Below are 20,074 nucleotides of genomic sequence, written 5' to 3' on the forward strand. Positions count from 1 at the left end.
TGTCATGCAAAAGTAACAGTCGTTGTAATGATTTGTTGTTTCTCGCCAAATCATTGGAACTGCAAAAGGCATGGAAGAGCGTTTGCCTTTTAACCAGTTACTTAGATTTGCTGCACAGGTTTGGCAACATTTTCTGGAAACTTCGAGCATCGAAAGTTCGAGAAGCGGCGTTAAAAGTCTCATATACAGCGAAAGCAGATTCGAATATGTGCAGAGCCGCTGTGTTGCCAAATTTTAAACATTTTTTTCAATTTAGGGGAAAAGCAAATTTGGAATGTCGTGTTCATTAAATTTTTGTGAAAAAAATCACAACTCAAAAATCTTACGTGTTAGGAAATTTCGCATTTAGAGTCCAAAAATTAACAAAGAACTGCCTTTGGCATTACAGTCGTAAATTGGCTTTGTAAACTAGTGTATCATTGATAAGAAAAAATTCATATAAAATTTTTTTGGTTACTAATATGATAGCTGAATTTATAGAAACTTTCATTCAAACTGAAAATAGAAAGTTTCTGAATGTTTTCATACTCCAAAAAAAACCACTTAGGTATCTACTTTATTCAATGTATTTTGTGTATTTATCAGATATTTGATGAGTAATTTTGATCAACCTCTCTCAAACAGAACATTTAAGTTCATTCACAGTAATAAGTTTTTTCCTTGATTAGTTTAAGTTACTAAAAATTGTATTTTCCTAACACAAACTGTTATACTTTTTCGGGAAAATGAAGATTATTATCATTATTTCAACAAATTATATTCTGAGTAATATTTCCCTCTTCAATTCTGCTCAACTGGTATATAGATTCTGAACGAACAAGGGCTTCACTGCAAGCCGTCTCTTCAAAGAGAATATCCATTCATCATTTCTGACAACAAAAAATGTACGCAAATATTCCATGTGCTGAATAGCTACATTTCGTTAATCTAAAGTGACCTACACTGAAACAGTTGCAAGACACATGACACATGAAACAGTTGCAAGTGAAATTAAAATTTGATTACGGACTTACCCAAAGAATTTCTATCTACCTTCACTCTGTACATGCAACAAACAGAAGCAAAACAGTTAGTAGTGAAAGAATCAGTATTAAAGAACATATGAGACAAGTCTATTGGTGCTGTTTAATGGAAAATGAAAATTGTGATTATCACTGACAGATAAGAAGGCATGAACTATAAATCCCTAATAGAAAATATAAACGAAAGGAATTTATCAAATAAATGTCTCGAAATCTATTCTAAATTGATCCAAATAAAGACTTTTCAATGATAAGATGAAAATATATATTTTCATTTGTAGAAAAGAGAGAAATGAATTAGATATTTTAAAACTCGTTCAATGAAAAATTGATACTTTAATCTTAAATGATTTAGAGGAATTGAAATCTTTTCATGAAGGGTAGATGGCGGTTCTGCAACTGCTGCTCAATCTTTATGTTTCAGATTCAATTATATTTCACGCCTCGATAACCATCAAAGTTACAACAACCATTAAAAAACTCATTCCCTAATAAGTTGAGTTACAGTTAGTTCGCAATTTTCATAACAGTGTGCTATTGAAAACAATACTCACCTCATTGAATCTTGATCTGGAATAGAGCTAACATAACCATCGGTATCATCTCCAGAAGTTTCATTGCCTTTTTGCCTGTATTTGGCTTGACGGATAACACTCAGCTTGTTACGAGCTTCTTCTAATTCTCGTTCTATTCTGATTATCTCAGATCTGGAAATTGTAAAATAATTTGATCATCCTCAGTAGTTGGAAAATAAATTATGTTTTTTAGATCAAGAATATCTCAATTTATACTTTTATGTGTGTTATTAACTCCCAATCAGGGAGAGCTTTGTATTTCGAAGAAATTTATTATAAAAAGATTTGTGAATATTCTTCAATATAAGCACCAGAAGTCTATCAGTCCGGGAATCTCAATCATGTTCATTATAAACTAGAATCCATTAATAGATAACTTACACTTGATCCAATTCCTGTGCATATCCAAGAACCGCCTTTTTGTTCAGCACGAGATAGTGTTCTTCCTCAACATTCTTCGATTGCTGAGCAGCTCTCACTAAATTATCCGTAGATCTGATCACAGCATTTCCGGCACTGTGGAGTCTTCTGGTAGCCTCGGTGTCTCCCTCTGCCTTGACCTTGCAAGCCACCAAAAGCTGCGCAGTCGAGCTGGCGACCTGTTTCGCGGAAGCGATGAGTTTTTCTTCACTGGCAAATCCTAGCAAATCAAAAATCATCATCATTGTTGATCCCAAAAATATGAATATTCAAAACAAGGATCTCACTAAATATATAAAACTAACTAATGTTTAAATACAAAGTTGGTATAATAATAATAATAATATTTATTTTCCATAAGACATGAACATGTATTGGAATAGTCAGTTATATGAATGAATACAATCAAGAAGATCATACAGTCACATTAAAAAATTCTTGCACGGTATAAAAACTATAATTCAATAAAAACATTTTCAAATTGAATTTAAAAACATGGATTCTGTCAATTTCTCTGAGAAAAGAAGGTAACTTGTTGAACATTTTCAATCCCAAGTAAAAAGGGGACCGGCCAGTTAGGTTGTATTTATAGGGTTTCACATAGAAATTATTACGATTTCTTGTGTCAATACTATGATAGGAGCTATGTCGTTCGAACTTTAATTGATTTATATAAATATAAACACACATTTCAAATATAAATATATCCGCAAGAGTTAATATTTTGTATTGCTTGAAAAGGTCTCTACATGATGTTTGAGGTTCAACTCCTGCCAAGATTCGGAGAATTTTTTTTTTGTGCGACAAAAACACTTTGCGCTGATGAAGAACCACCCCAGAGACAAATGCCATATCTAATTCGCGATTCTACATGAGCATGGTAATAATTCAGTATTTGATCACTGGTTAAAATCATTTTGAGGTTTCTCATTAAATATGTGGTAGATGATAATTAGGAGGTAAGTTGGCTACAATGTCCTTTCTAGTTCAGACAGTGGTCTAATGTAAGCCCTAGAAATTTACATTCAGTGACATTAGAAAGTATCCTGTTGTTGGCATTTATTTTGATGTCAGAACAAGTTTTTTGTCGATGGTGAAATCGAATAGAAAAGGTTTTATCAGAGTTAAAAAACAGAGAATTGGAATTGCACCATAAAACTAAATTATTTAGTGACCGGTTACACTTCTCCTTCAAAGAAATGTCGCATTTATCAGACACTAATAATGACGTATCATCCGCATACGTATCATCTCACTAAATATATAAAACTAACTATTAACAGGGAACGAGTTATATTTAAATACAAAGTTGGTATATTTGTAAATATAATATTTTAATAAAGAATTATTCCTGACAAATACAACTTGATTTGAAGAAAGATAGTAATTTCTCAATCAAATATTTTTTTATTTTTTTAACATATTTAGCATATTTAGTTTATTGGTATGAGGCATAGAAGTGTTTTGCGATTTCGGCGATTTTCTGCTATCGAAAAAAATGGATTGAAGAATTTGCATCAAATTTTGTGTAAAAAATGGAAAAAAATTGAGTTTTTGTTGTTCCACAATATTGTAGTGTCATCAGCGAAGACTGAAATTTCCAGAAATGCTCAAATTTGCAATGTCATTTACATATAATAAGAATAAGATGGGTCACAAAACTGATCCTTGTGGAACACCACACAAAATTTCCTTTTTTTTCTGAAACTCCTGTTGTTTTCACCATTTGATTCCTTCCTGAAAGGTAAAATTCAAACCATTTGGGCGTCATTTCTCTGCAGCCGTATTGGTGAATTTTTCTTAGCAAGATCGTATGATCAACGCAATCAAACGCCTTAGAAAGATCACAAAAGACCGCAGCTGCTACTTCACCAGAATTAAACTTTGAATAAATACCATAAAGAAATGAAAAGATGGCATCGTGGGTATTTTTATTGCTTTGAAAACCAAACTGACTTTCACTTAAGCTTACAAGTTTACAAGTGGTACAAGCTTTTCACAGAAGATCGAGAAGATGTGAATGACGATGCTCGCCCTGGACGTTCCAGCACACCAACAACTGATGAAAATGTTGAGAAAGTGAAAAAAATGGTTATGAAGGATCGTCAAATCACTATTAGAGAAGTTGCTGAGGATGTCGCCATATTGGTTGGCTTATGCCATGCAACCGTCACATGAGCATCCCCCAGGAATTATTAAATGACGTCAACGGCGATCCAGATTAGCTCCAAAGGGATAACTGGTGACGAATCATGGGTATGTGGTTATGACATCGAAACCAAAGTCCAATTGTCCCAATGGAAGAGATCAGGAGAGCCAAGACCAAGAAAAGAACGCCAAGTTCGATTACTATGGCGTAGTGCATCAGGAGTTTTAGCCACATGGTCGTACAGTTGAAAAGGAGTACAATTTTGAAGTTATGAGCCGCTTGCGATAAGCAATACGAAGAAAACGTCCGGTATTGTGGAAAAACAATTCATAGCTCTTGCATCTGCCCCTTCTCACTCGTCATTGCTTCTTCGTAATTTTTTGACCAAAAACAACACCGTAATCATGCATCAGCCACCGTATTTACCAGATTTAGCCCCTGCGACTTTTTCCTGTTCCCAAGATTGAAGACACCCATAAAAGGACGGCGTTTTGCGACGATTGATGAGATAAAACCCAAATGGCTGAAAGAACTCAAGGACATACCAAAAAGTGCATATCATAACTGCTTCGAGGATTGGAAAAAACGCTGGCACAAGTGTATCATATCTGAGGAGGACTACTTTGAAGGGGACAAAATAAAAATTGATGAACCAATAAATATATTTTGAGAAAAATTAAAATTCAACTTATTTTTTGAACAGACAGCATTAAAATTGATTTTTTCCCTAAATTGTATCAAATTTTTGCTGGTGATTTGATATTCATGGATGGTTTCAACAACATGGTTTTAGTTAGTATACACACGCCTGAAAAACCTATCGTATAGCGAAATACATGTTGCGTTTTAGTAAAACTGTTTAGTGAAAATCTCACACTAAAGTGTTTTTTGAATATATTGTATTTTCCTATAGATTTGGGATGGGTACTCAGAAATATATATTCGAAGTCTTCTCAACTACCTTATTGTATAAAAATGAGTATGTATGAATATTAGTGGAATTTTTTCCCAACACCAAACCATTATTTTAATAGCTCGGCACGTGTTTCGATCACCTAGTAATTATCTTCAATAGGAAGAATAAACTTTAATCTTCCTCAAGAGGATTAAAGTTTAATCTCCCTTTGAAGATGATAACAGTAATATTCATTACTACACCAAAGATTCTAAACATAGTATCCCAAGTTGAGTATGTTTCTCTTAGTGAATAGTTGGTACTTACCTTGTACTAGGGCATTAGCACTCTCAACCAAGGTATGTGTTGCGGAGGCAACCAATCGCGCAGCTGAGATGAGTCCTTCAGACCACTGACCGTCATCGGAAGAAGATACGGGGGTACCGGAAACCTTGCCGGCATCGATTAGTTCTCTTTGGGCAGCACTGGCCGCTTTAACTAAAGCCGAAGTGGCTGCAGCTATGGATTTGGCCGCGTCTATGATCATTTCATCAAAGTTCAGTGTCTCGTCTACATCATGGGTCTGAAAAATGGAAATTTTCTCATTTATTCATTTACTTTTTCACGACTTCGAAACACATTTTACTCATTACATTTACTGTCAACTTTCTGTCAACAATACAGTCTTCATTCTTCAAAAGCGTGCCATCTGATATCTGTGCAAAGTTGGGCCTAGAGAGTCTTGTAAACCCTTGTTCAAGGAGCAAAAATTACTAACACTCTCTTCTTTATTCATACTCGAAACTCTGTGCCTAGTACATAAGAACAAATCATCTTACGATGTTGTTATCGGTTTCACTCGCCAAAGCGACAAATTAAGACTGCCTATTCCATCATCAAATTTGATTAAAAACTCATTGATCTATAATGCAGCCTAAATATATAACAACCTACCGACCAGTTTTAAAGATATCCAATCACCTTATCAGTTCAGGAAGTCTGTAAAGCAAGTTCTCATTGACCAGGTGTTTTATGGTGTTCAAGAGTACTTTGATAAATATATAGATGGAATTCTGAAATAAAATTATTCCCTGTTCAATCACTGCTAATGTTGATTTTTAATATGTTGTATCGTAGCTGGAATATATAACATATATTTTATCTATTTACTTCCTTATTTACCTGTTAATGTCTGACTATTCGTTCATTTAGGATGTATATAAATATGTATGTGTGTGGTATTTATGAGCGTTTATATATGCATATTCATTTATTTATCTATAATTGTTTTAGCTGTGCACTAAAAATCGTAACCATATTTCAGTATGACACATACATTAAACTAATGTATATGTATAATGTATAGTTATTACAGTGAAACTCATTTATACATGATTAGCTTTGTCAACGAGTTTATACTTTGGACAATAAAGCATATTTGATTTGAACTACGAACTGCCTTATAAAGTACTGTTTCCGAGTAGAGGGGATAGGATCCTCTGGGAGAAGGAAATATTAAGAGCAGATAATTGTTGGTTCACAGTTGGATCAAAAACACCTTTCGGTTCTGGAATGCCCACATGGCAACATGGCACTGCTCTTTTCCAAAGAAGTTTTGAGTTTCAAGGCTGCAAACTTTTTAATAAACTCCCCGACAATGTCAGAAATTCTGAAAATGCACACATTTTTAAATCAAGACTGAAGCAACTTCTTCTGTCAAAGAACTGCTACAGTATTGATGACTTTTATTTTTAATCCAGTACTATATGTGTGTATAGGAAACAATTATTTATTATTATATTTATGTGGTATACATCTGTGTATATATATATATATATATATATATATATATATATATATATATTTTTTAACAAAATTATTAATTTATAACTTTGTGACATTGTACATTGACGTTTTCCTCTTTTTCATTTGTACTTCTGCTCCTGTGGTTATACAAATCAAACTGAGTAAATAAAGAGATTATTATTATTATTATTGTATTTCAAGCGGAAATTTACGCTATTGAATTGTGTGCGGAGAGATTGGATAAGTCCAACCTCACACACAAGTCAATAAAAATATTCTCGGACAGTCATGCGGCGTTGGAACCTCTTGGCTCCTACCGAGCAACGTCTATATTGGTAGCAAATTGCCAAAAAGGACTCTTCTCGATTGGAAGACTTAACGGTTTGTTTCTGGTCTGGATGGAAAGAGGGTGCTGCAAGTAGCTTCATCGGACCAGAACCCGTCATTGGCATCGCTTTAGGCTTTGCCAAACAAAAATTGAACACCTGGATGGCAAAAAGCTTTATGGATTTCTGGCAGAATCTTCCAGGATTGGCTCACTACAAGGCGTTTATTCACCTTTCGAAGTTTGATACCAAACAGTTGTTGAACTACAGTAAGGATGAAATAGGATGTCTAACAGGCCTTCTTACAGGTCACTGTCATTTGAATCATCATATGCAGAGACTTGGACTGTCGGAAGACAATGTGTGCCTGCCCCGCTGGGGACCGAATCAGGTTTTTAGAGTTCGGCAGAGCCGTACTCTTCGGCAGAGCCGTACTTTTACCATCTGACCTGAAACACCACTCACCATACAGACTAATCGGCTTTGTTGAGAAGCTGGGTTTATTTGGTCGAATGTGAATAGGTTTGAGCCACAATAAACCGTTGCGGGTTGCGGTGGAGGGTCAAATAGATCTAACCTATAGCTTTCTATACAATTTCTTTAAATTCTATACAATATCTCTATACCTATGAAGTTTGCAAAAAATATTTCATCTTTATTTCAAAGCAGCCATTTTTTTTAGTTTCAGTATCAGTTTTGTTGAAACTGAAACAAAAAAAAAACATAACTTTGGCAATTAACCTCTCCAATTATTTATATGGATCACAGATTTATTCATCTTCAAACACCTCCTAAAAGGCTTACTTCACTTTTTAAAGATTCATGTGAAAAACAACTCGTCACTTGTAATTCTGCTTCTTCCATCTCCAGTGGGATATCGGTCGTTAAACCTGTCGGTAGCCACACCGCTGTAATAATATGTTTGACTCCTGGGTGCTTCTAAACAACAACCAAGAATATCAAACATATCTCACAGCAATATGTATTTATCGTGCATCGAATCCATCTTCACAAAGTCCTTCAATTTACCTTGAAAGTTCATAATCGAAAATCGTACTGACCTTTACGGTTTGCCTCGGCTGCAGACTGGCCAGCTTTTTGGCAGCGGCATCAATAGAGGCGGCTGCTCCTAGAAGTTCGTTCTCCGCAATCACAGTCGGATCTTCTGGATCCACAAAATCGGAACCTGATGGAGAAGTATAATAATTAATGTGGATGAAAAATGTTGAATTTCAAAACAATCTTCAATGAACCGACAGCATTATGTCAGTTTTATTTTATTGATGAGACACCAATTTTCACAATTTTTAATTTGAATCTTTGTAGAACAATAATTGAACTGAAACTGAAAAATATTTAAACATTTAAGAAAATTCATATTGGAGCTATTGCTGGATGCTACATAATATATACACATTTTCAATAAATGCATAGAAAGATTTCAAAAATTTTCATTTCTTTTCCATTTCCAACATTTTATGCTTATGCCAGTGTCTGTATTACTAAAAGTGTGAAATTGAGGAATGCGAAAATCACTGATACGCTAATAGTGTTTCATCATTCTGTATTTTATTTATGACACATGGTCCTTCGAGCCAGATGCGTATGAAATTACAGAACAAATTTCCCATTTTCACTTTTCAAACAATAATTTCATTCACCTTTCAATTTCTTGGCTAGGGTGAGCAGATCCGTAACGCTTTGAGCTATCTTCCTCGATGCCGCAGGCAGCATCTGTTTAACGTCCGCAGATCCATTCCCTTGTAAGATGAGCAACAGCAGTTCTCTGAATTGCTTGGCGCATTCATGACCAGTATTCAATGTTTCTCGTCTCAATTCTTCAGTCTCTGCCAAGCTGTAAGCAGCTCCCTTGCAAATTATCAGCATGCTGGAGATGGACTTTCGCGACAAGTTGGCCGCGGCGATGATGTCATCCTGCTTGTTGCTGATACCGGCCGAAACGCATTTGGCAGTGGCAGTGGTGATGGATTTAGTGCAACGGATCATCTCTTCAGCTGTCACGCCTTGCTTATAGCCATCAGCAGAGTAGATAGCCTGAGAAGAAAAGGAAGTGAATTAATGAATCCCAAACATTTTACCTACATGATTTGGAAATACGAGGTCAGCGAATGCATGTTTTTCATCCTTAGCTAGCAGCATTTTTAAGTTTTCACTGCTATGCAATATAATTATAATAATTGTGAATAAACTTATTTCCGATGAATTTTAAACAGCTGCATTTTTTATCTATAATGATACAGTGTATATAAGAACAAATTGTCAATTGATGGAGTGAATTCAAATTCAATAAATTATCAAATCGATATCAGAGAGGTCGCTAATGATGTTGGCACATCGATTGGCTTAAGCAATGAAATTTTTTCAAATGGGTTTACATATATAAAGTCGAAACTAAGGGTCAATCGTCGAGGCATTCCGGCACCTGCACCTGCTCACACTTCATTGCCTCTTTGTGAATTTTTTAACAGAAACACTGTAACGATACCCCAGCCTCCACATTCGCTGGACATGGCTCCGTGTGACTTTTTTCTATTTCCAAATATAAAGAAAGGGCTGTAGTTTTGCAAGTATGAAAGACATTAAAAGTAAAACCCTGAAAGAGCTGAAGGCTATCCCAAAAATCGAGTTTGAGAAGCACTGGCATAATGGCTTAATATTTAATAAGGACTATTCTGAAGGCGACAAAATGATGTACAGTTGAGATCAAACATTAAGTGAGAGTTTGCGAAATAGTTTTATTTGGACAGTGAAATGAAATTATTATAATTTGCTGCACTATCATTTACCCAATTCACAAATCGTTTGTTGACAGTTGCCATATATTCCAGATAACTATAGACCCATATCTATCATTCCTATCTTTGGTAAAATTTTTGAGATGCTAATTAAAAATCGCTTAATTTCCTTTTTAAATGCTCATTCAGTATTTGATAAAAATCAATTTGGATTTAGGTCTAACAAATCGACAACCCAAGCTGTGATGGCTAAAGTTGATACAATAATAGAGAATATCGAAAAGGGGCTAGTGTCTGCTCTAACTCTATGTGATCTAAGTAAGGCTTTTGACAGTGTAAATCGTGAGCTCCTACTTGGTAATTTGGAATATTACGGGATACGTGGCAGAGCTTTAGAGCTAATGAAAACCTACTTACGTGGGAGAAAACAAGTTGTTTATACATCTGGAAATTCTAGCACATGTAGATCCATTTTGCACGGTGTACCACAAGGGTCCATACTGGGACCACTCTTTTTGTGGTATATATTAATGATATTTTTGATTTCTTACTACCAAGCTTATCGTTTTGCTATGCAGATGATATATCAACGGTAGAAGCAGACTCAAATATTAACGACTTCTGATCAATTAACAAATTTAAGTAACAAGGCGTCTAATGAAATAGAAAGGTATAGCTTTGAGAATGGCCTCAGCCTGAATAAAAAAAAAACAATTATGTCCGGTTCTTGCCAAAAAACATGAATCCAAATTATGAACTATACTTAACCTTATCTGGTAAATCTATACAATCCATGGAAACCATCAAGTTCTTAGGTGTTACTTTGGATAGTAAGCTAACATGGGAAGCACACATAAATACTGTATGTTCGAAACTAAGCACTACATGCTATATAATAAAAAATCTGCGAGATACTGTATCAGCAGACATCTTGAAACTATGTTATTTTGGGATGGTACAGTCTACTCTACAATATGGCGTGATCTTCTGGGGGTCGTCTTGTCACTTTAAAAGGGCATTTGTATCTTAAAAAAGGATAATAAGAACGATTTGAGATGCTCATCCAACCACAACATGTAAACCTTTATTCAAGAATCTCCACATACTAACCCTTCCATGTTTATATATTCTTGAACTGATTATGTACATAAAACGTAACCAAAAAGAACTAATGAGGAATGAAGACACTCATATGTATAATACTAGGAATAAAGAAAAACTTTGACAACCCTATTCAAGGTTATCAGTCTGTGAAAATTCACCTAAGCATATTGGTATCAAGTGTTTCAATAAAATAAGAGATTTGATAGATGTGAATCTGAATGACATTCTATTCAAAAATTAATTGAAAAACTTTCTTCTTGAAAAAGTATTTCATAATGTTGAAGACTTTTATAATTCGTGATATCTCATAATTGTAAGACTGACTATTGTATGTACAATTTTTCTGGTTTGTTTGCGATTAACAACTTATTTATAGATTACCTTCTTTTCTTTCTTGACTAGTCTGATAAGTGTTATGTATGTGTATGTATAATGCCTTGTATAACCTTTGATTGATGAATACATTTCTATTCTATTCTATGCTCTAGAACAGATAATGATGCTGAAACTTGATTCACTTCAAATTATCTCAAACTAACCAGGGATAAGACACAGAAAATTATAATATCATCAATTAGACAACTAACGAAGAAGCAACCATGTAGATTTATTGGGGTTTAAAATTGATGACATGTTAATTTGGGAAGCACATGTTGCTGGTCTGCGCAAAAAACTTTCTACACAACTGTTCCTACTAAGACAGCTGAAAATGTGTCTTAGTCAAAGTATGGTATTACAAACATACATTTGTCTTTTTAACAGCCACCTAACATTATATATGAAAGTGGTAAAAAACATAGAAAGTTTCATTTCTCTTTTCATTAATACTAAGTACCTTACAAATGCTGACTTTCATAATTACCCTACTCGAAGGGGTGCACACCTCAGTCCTCAATTTTATAGACTGGATCTATCAGCTCGAAATTCACTCAACTTACATTTATACAATAAAATACCAATAGACATTACCGGTCTGAGTTATAACCGTTTCAAGGCTAGAGTTAAGCACTCACTATTAAGGCACTGTTTCTATTCCATCGACAAATATTTGAATTGTGAGACATTCATATTTCAATATGTTACATCTCTAAATGACGATCACCAATGTGACCTTGGTTGACGAAATGTGCATTAGGAATAGTTTCTTTTTCAATTGAGGAGTGAGGAAAAAGTTGATTCATCATTTAGTTTATGAGACAATTTAAGCAAATGTGAACTCACTCTCATTTCCTGTCCAATAGCTTCTACGGTGGATTCTAAAGCCCTGGTGCCCCTTGTATGTTCGTCTTCTACAGCCTTCACCGTTTTCAGTAGAGACGTTACATTTGTGACCATAACCTGAAAAAAATTGGCATTTGTAAGTGTTTGATATCGGGAAAGTCACGTACATGCTTTTAGATAAACACGCAGCTGAAAAATGTTATGTTGTTCATAGAATAGGAGAGGGGAAGTTTTGGCGAACTCGAAGCAGAATTTTATGCGAAAAGTGGAACACAACAACTAGAATACATACCAAATGATAATGTATCAGAGGAAAAATTTTGATATCCTAAGAATGAAACAGCCCTTGACTCACACGTGTTTTATTTATGAATATTCAGGAAAATAGTTATTTAGTTTCCAATAGAACAAACAGTAAAGTATAAAATATAGCTTTGAAACATTCAAACAAAAAACTCTTAACTTTGCAGTAACTCTACAATCCTAGGATTCTCTAAAAGGACTTAGAATTGCACAAAGCATCACACGAAGACTAGATAATTTTATAATCATGGGAAGAGCCATAAATATCAGCTACTAAGAAGCAGTTACTAAACACTGAACGATATCCGATTGCAAATCAGAGTTAACATTCTCCTTGCTGTCACTCAAAAGTCTCAACAATTCCTCCTCTTGATCGGAAATCCACCATTCCGTTTCTGAATCTGTCACCTAGGGGCCAATCAAAACATGTTCTCGTTAAAAATTTCCACCAGTAAGTTTTGGACAGAGCTTTTCAGACTATCATTGAGTAGCATGGATTCACACAGATTTTTATGAAGTTTTATAGAGAACTAGTTATGCTTTCATGAATTCTCTATTCAACGTAGAATTCTACAGTTCATCTGAAAAGCTCTCGTTTTTTCATTATAAAATTCAAGTATGGTGGACTTTAAACAATTTCAAGAATAACATGTTTTGAAGAGCCTCATATTAGATGTGAAAATGGATTTTGTTAAACCACAGCATGCACGCCATATTAATATTTGTTTATTATTTAAAGTCCACTTATTGAAACAAATTTCCAACAAAATTAGTATAACGCACATGCATGTTTGACATATCTTCAAAACCATTACTGAAAGCATCTGATCTCCTCACAATGACAGCAAAAACTCTTGTCAGTTTCACATTTCATACTCAGTCACGAAAACCACCTTGATATGTTTCAGGCTCAAGCGGTTAAACATTTCACCCCTGCAAAACGTGAATTCAATACTTACCCCAGATTTTTCCAAACTCCCTTTTAAAATTAGTTATACTCTAAAAACATTCACAAACTTTGTAAACTGACATCACTTGGTTCTCACCAGCTTTCTCAGGCTCAAAATCAATCAAAACTCAATGTTCAACAGCCATTTATTAAGAAAATAATAATATTAGTGGAATAACAGCAAAATGAAAAGAAGCCTATCTTATGTTAAGTCTTTTGTAATAGCGTACCTTAGCGCTGTCCTTCAGATGGGCCATTGCAGGATCGTTTATGGGTTTTCCACTAGCGGCCTTGGTAGCTTGGATGAGGTCACCAAGGGCACTTGCTACGTCTCGCACAGCATTTATCAACATAACCTGCGAATCTGGATTGTCGGCGCCCAAACTTGCTGCTCCGAATTTCACCACTTCTGCAAGATCCACTAAAACAAAAGAAAACAGTGTAGATTGTGCGAAAGAACATACGAATCACATTAACAAATGGTACAACACGTGGCATGTCGGAAATTTGTTGGATTTTGAGGCCAATTAATGATGAATTACTTCATTTGACAGTTTTTCTTCAATCCTTTTATATTACACAAATATTTGTTTTCAAAACTGATAAATTTGATAAACAACTAATAGAGTGTTGTTTTTACAAATTGTTCGGAGCAGTGACACATCGTTTAGTTCTCATTACTTTGTCAACTTACTTGTCAACTTATACTGTAAGTATAGTTTACGACAAGTCAATCTAAACAGATAAATAAAAGACTAATGTACCGGGTCTGATGAATTTACTAGTTAATACCATGTAAAACCTCCCACACGAAAATAATGATTAGACCTCGTATGAATACCACGCCGCCCATGCCATACAAAGAAACTGCCGACGTTCGGTAACTATTTAGTTTTTATGCCATTCGAATTGACTTCGTCTACACTATACAAATCCTATGATGTCATATCTGCAAATCCTATGATGTCCAGATAACTTTCTACCTCTTTGATTTAACGTTGATTTTTATAAAAAAAATTATCGAGAATGTTGGAAGGTGTAACTCTACGAGTTGAACACAACTCGTACTTGCTTAGGAAAATTTCAAAGAAGCTTATGATAACCTTGTGCACTACTCAAGATTTGAGATGAGTCCTATCTTTTCACAGTCATATGACGCCAATACCGGATATTTACAATTCGAATATCATAATTATCGATAAGTACAATATTTTCCAGAACAGCAGTCTATGAGAAGTGTAAAACTCAGTATTGTTTAATAAATTTTTTATCATAAGTCAGTCTGTGATAACTTTCGATACCCTCAAACAATAAAAACTCCTTACCTATCGTTTTAACGGAATTCTGGGCAGCGACAGCAAGTTGTTCCTGGGACGAAGCTGCACCAGCAACGAGAGTCTTTGTATCTTCTACCAAGGCCTTCGCAGTTTTCAAAATATTCTCCCGATGATCCGCAAACGATTCCTGCTCGTTCTCTGGATTCAGATTGCCTGCAGTGGCGAACATGATAGTAGTTTCCAGATCACCAATTATACCGGAAACCGTCGATGCAGCGTTGATACACGCTTGCGTGCCTCTGGAGCCAGACTGGAGAGTTGCCAGAACTCTGGAGACTTTTTCAGATACGTTACGGGAACACTCGCCGACTTCACGCAGAATAATGTCGTCCTTTTGGACCAAACATTGACCTCCGGCTTGCACCAACTCGACACAAGCCCCTCCAAGTTGTTGGACGACTTCCTACAAACAAGATTGCGAATCATAGTTAATCATAAATTACAGGATCAGTATCCAGATATCTCTAATATTTTCGAGTGGTTAATTGAAAAGTACATGAATATAAATAAATCTGATTCAAAACAAAAAGTTAAGTTTGTTTTCAAAAAGATATGTAAACTTGATGTGTGCTGTTATTTCGAGTACGTTTAATTTTCCGCCCACTTCTTGTGGCATCCACCATGCCATCTAAATAGTAAATCTGTTGATTTGATTGTAAAAACTGACCCATGTTTTTATTTCCGTTTTGTATCTAGTCACCGAAGAAATTACATTTTTTACTTTTGTTTTGCTTCTTGGTAATTTTGATCTCATTCCCATTTTCAATTTAGTTGTTACATTATTTACTAGCGGTATGAGTTATATACTCATTGCTTTAAAAACTCAGCAGTGACTGTTACCACATCGTCCAGTTGTAGCTCTTGTTTTTGATGTACATATAAATTCCTTTATATATTTCTTCAGTGCCACTTAACCCACTGCTGACACCAAATTTAACGTTATTGGGTTACTAATACAGTGGCACCATTTTCAGTTATTATATCATATTTATTCAATAATATATTGAAATTGCCTCAATCAATTGGTGAATACTGTGGTCAATAACAAAAAACAATTAAAAAATAACATTGATCCCCGATCGCAAAGTGTTGAAACAACAATAGCTTCCTGATATCTACCAGCGGCGGTTCGTCAGAGGAGGCAAAGGAGGATTAGCCTCCCCATAAAATTTGAGGCTATTCATCGCAATGAATTAAAAGATATTGACAAGTAATTATGATTATTTTTTTCTAAAAATGCTTGGGTACCATTACTTTACCATTCATTTTTAATATAAGTACATAATATGCCCGAAAAAACACTATCACTCACTACATAGTACGTACCACACTGTATCTTGCATCAACAAACCTCAAACGCACCGCCCATGAACGAATAACGAATAAACCATCAACCCGAAATAATAAATGCCATACGTTGCAAGGGAGCTAAGCCTCCGACCCTTTTAAAAAACACAAGCTCCGCGAGACTGATTCAACCAGCGACATACGTCCCGATTTGTAATTTTAGGCCTTGGTCGGTCGGTAGCCAAGCGGTTCGGCGTGGGTGATTTGTTCACTCACTCGAATTGCCTGCCGTGTTGGTCGGTGGTTCAAGCCCTAGTCTGAAGATCGATCTTCACTTGATATCGTCCAACCCGTGTTAGGAATCACACGTTAAAAGGTAAGACCTCGTTAATCCTTAGCTCGCACACGTTTCGACTTCTGAGGGTTGTCGTTCGTAGGGGTGCGACAGCTGGTTAACGGAAAAACAGATTTTTAAAACAGATTTTTTTAAAAACATTTGCAGAAATTATAGCGTTAGAGGAGGCTAGCCTCCAGCTGGTCTTCGTTAGTGTACGACTGCGTTTGTTTTTCATTTAATTATTCGGACGGGATGCCGTGACCGACCGGGACTGAAAAATATTTCGGTAAATCGTTTTAGTGTTTCTTGATAATATTTGTTATTTGTGTATAAAACAGGCAGTATTTATTGTATTATAGCAGTGCTTTTTGGTAATATTTTTAATGTGTTTTTAATGTGTTTTTAAAGTGTTTTCTTTCAATTTCAAGGTGTTTTTAGGTTTTCACTTTTTGGTAAGTTTTTTTTACATTTATTATGGATAAGTTGGACGAAATTGAAAAATCTGACGATATAGTCGATTGGTTGCTGACAAATAATTTTGAGTCTTCATCTTATAATAAATTTTACATTATTAAAACTCTGGGAAGGCATCAACCAAATTTGATTTCAATTAAAGCGTCAGATAATCGACAAAATCGAGGATTTAATATTAGTTGGTACGATAAATGCGATTGGTTAACCGGCTCCATTAAACGAGAAAAACTTTGTTGGCCCTGTGTTTTATTTTCCGTACAAACCGAATACCAAACGTGGTCTAAAATAGGATACTCCGATTAAAAAAAAATTACCTCGTTCTACAGAAAGACATTTTAAATCTATGGAGCATATATTTTCGTCTTGTAAATTAAAATTGTTTAGCAAACAAAATATAGCAACAGCTATATCGTCTTGGTTAAGAACGAAAGTTATGTTTACTTTTAGTTTCTTTTTTTATTTTTTTCCTTCCTGTCCAAAATTACAAAATACACCTTTCAATTCACCTTTCAAAATGCGGGACTATATTGAACTTGAACGGCCGCCGATTAAAAGTAGTTTGCGGGTGCCTTGTGAATTCACTTAAACAAACCAGATTTAACCTTCCTTCCTACCCCATCCTTCCTTTCCTTTCATGGCAAGACACGACTCTCACCTCCCCGTTGGTTCTTGCTGGACAATAAAATTTACTTTAAGACCTGTTTTTATAAGCATAATTGAGTACTTGTGCTTATAAAATATTTGTAGCAATTTTTAACAATGTTATATTAGAAGAGTAAAAGTATTATTTATTAACTGAGAAGAGTTCATTTATAATAAATAACTCAAAGACAGCCCTTTTGCCTTGTTTTTGTTTTTTTAATGGTCAATTTTATACGTATAATTTTCGGCAATACACAATTTTTGTTTGCATTTATGCAAATATTACATATTTTGCTTTGAATAGGTGCAGTACCCTAAAAAATTTTCGCGCCTCCGGCGGGGTTTCCTGTGTTTAAATAGTCTTTATGACTTTAGCCTCCAATGCACGAGCCGTCACTGATATCTACAATTCAAAGTTTGGATAATGGACACTTACCTTTAGTTTGATGGCAACGTCGCCATTAGTAGCAGCTGCCGCTGCACCAATGCTATCGTTGGATAGTTGCGCGTACTTATGCGATAGATTAGCCGACAGTTGAGCTATATTGTGAGTGTCTGTCGCAGCTTTGGTCGAGATCTCTCCGGCGATCTTGGCTATAGCTTTCGCGCAGTCCACCATGCGTGTTTGATAATCTACGAATCCGAGATCGCTATCCGAGATGATAAGCGAAGCCCGATTGTCCGTTAGACGAGTCATCGCGCGGGTCAGGTTGTCCACCACTCCCGATACGATTCCACTCTGAGTAGAGATGGCTTCGAGGTTTGCAACGAGTTCTTTTAGAGTATCGCGGGTGGAGTTTGCTGATTCGTCGATTTCAGGGTGGATGTTCAAGGCCTACAAAGAAAAGGTAAATTAGAAATTTGTAGAAAAATCGAAAAATCTTACACAAACCTTAGGATTTCCGCCGCAATCCTTCGTGCAATATACCAGTTGTAGAGCGGACTCTGCCACAGATTTGGCTTGATCTAAAAGTTGTTCCTGCTGTTTGGAATTCGTCATATTGGAGGCAGCGCCTATAGTACTCTCAACAAGAGGCTCGAAGAATTGAATCAGTTGATTAATGCCATGACCTAGAAGCAAGCTAGATATTACCAAAACTTCAACATTAGATTGACGAACCTTACCGATATTCTCAGCTTCGAACTTTGCAGCATGTCTTAAAGGTTCGATAGTATCCAATAATCCGGCAGCAGACCTTTCAACTTGTTGACTGTATATCGGTAGAGCAGTAGATCTCTGCGGCTTCAAAGACTGAGAAACCGCATCCATGTATGCCGCATCTAAAGACTTCAGGTGATTAGTTATAATCTGCGCTGCTTGCTCACATTCGTTCCTTCCTGGTGCTTCGTTACTGAACAAAATGAACATTACATGATTAAAAACGACCAAAGGAAAGTTTAGCTTGTCTTACCGAATGTTAACTACGAGTTGTTTCATGGAATCTGAAACGTTCTTAGAACTCGCAGCGAATTGTTGCCAGGTAGACGGATCCTTTGGCATGATGATGAGATTTTTCGTTGCGTTTATCACCGCACAGGATGAATCGATGAGTCTGCGCCCTGACTCAATGATAGGCTTCTGCGCTTGGAGCGCCTGCTGCGATATTTTCGCGGGGATAGAAACAAACTCGCTGGAACTGGCATAAACGCACAGATTTTCGACAGCATCTGGAAGAAAAGATTAGTACCCCTGTCTTATGCTGATGTCTTGCAAAAGCTTACCCAACAAAGGCCTAGTCGCTTCAGCGCATCTCCTTCTGTTTTCTTCAGAGTAATTAGCGTCGAGAGCTTTGATCTCTTTTACAAGAGCAGCAGTACTGTTTGCAACGGCTTTTGCACTCTGAACAAACTGCCTTTTAGCAACAGGATTCGACGTTTTAGAACTGGCTACCCTGCATGAGTTGCAGAGAGCGCTAGTGTGTTTAGCTATGAGGGTGGCAGCTTCCAGAACCTGTTTCTGGGGACTTACCGATGATGAAAGAGCAGCGCAGCCTTGCTGTATGGCCTGTGAAGCTCTGGCGAACTGCGCTTGGTCTACTAGCCCAGGACGCCCGGCAATGCTAGATGGATCTGATACACCAATCTGAAAGAGGATTTTAATCATCTGTGTTACTACTTAACTTCATATTCAGCAAAATTCTATTGTTACAAATTTAGGAGTCAACTAGTTTACATATCCATTGCATTGCTAGAAATCCAAGATGGAAGAGCAGTGTGAAAAGAAAAAATATTCGACATAGGGAGAAGAAACTAAAGAGAGTTGAAGAGATAAGAGAAATTTTTGAATCTCATTAAAATCTATAAAGAAGACAGAGAGGCAATAGAAGTGAGTCGAAAAGACAAAGAGATCAGTAGTAAATTGGATAAGTGAAATATTTTAAAATATTCTATCAAATATTATATTTCAATCCAGAATAGCTGAATGAATCGTCTAACTTAGTGCCATTTATCACCTATGAAGTCACGAGAAA

General features: G+C 35.8%; 1 protein-coding gene across 6 annotated transcripts in view; it reads right to left on the bottom strand.

The window, feature by feature from the left end:
- The window catches only part of rhea (Talin_middle and talin-RS domain-containing protein rhea), a 113,640-nt gene that overhangs the window by 2,918 nt on the left and 90,648 nt on the right, over positions 1 to 20,074 (bottom strand). For 4 of the 6 annotated variants that reach the window (XM_074179712.1, XM_074179713.1, XM_074179714.1 and 1 more), the window contains 13 exons: positions 19,326 to 19,686; positions 19,016 to 19,271; positions 18,729 to 18,955; positions 18,496 to 18,674; positions 18,040 to 18,438; positions 14,852 to 15,266; positions 13,757 to 13,947; positions 12,275 to 12,391; positions 8,855 to 9,248; positions 8,255 to 8,379; positions 5,389 to 5,644; positions 1,979 to 2,237; positions 1,577 to 1,729 (listed from right to left, as the gene is read on the bottom strand). In XM_074179712.1, the coding sequence (XP_074035813.1) occupies positions 1,577 to 1,729; positions 1,979 to 2,237; positions 5,389 to 5,644; positions 8,255 to 8,379; positions 8,855 to 9,248; positions 12,275 to 12,391; positions 13,757 to 13,947; positions 14,852 to 15,266; positions 18,040 to 18,438; positions 18,496 to 18,674; positions 18,729 to 18,955; positions 19,016 to 19,271; positions 19,326 to 19,686 (3,332 nt within the window). Of the gene's footprint in view, positions 1 to 1,013; positions 1,040 to 1,576; positions 1,730 to 1,978; positions 2,238 to 5,388; positions 5,645 to 8,254; positions 8,380 to 8,854; positions 9,249 to 12,274; positions 12,392 to 12,620; positions 12,986 to 13,756; positions 13,948 to 14,851; positions 15,267 to 18,039; positions 18,439 to 18,495; positions 18,675 to 18,728; positions 18,956 to 19,015; positions 19,272 to 19,325; positions 19,687 to 20,074 lie in introns of those variants that run through there. The other 2 variants (XM_074179716.1, XM_074179717.1) reach the window with 2 other exon arrangements.

This window comes from Leptinotarsa decemlineata, unplaced genomic scaffold, assembly GCF_025532065.1.
Source record: "Leptinotarsa decemlineata unplaced genomic scaffold, Ldec_3_MD MMD2_tig00026282_RagTag_RagTag, whole genome shotgun sequence".
Classification (NCBI taxonomy): domain Eukaryota; kingdom Metazoa; phylum Arthropoda; class Insecta; order Coleoptera; family Chrysomelidae; genus Leptinotarsa; species Leptinotarsa decemlineata.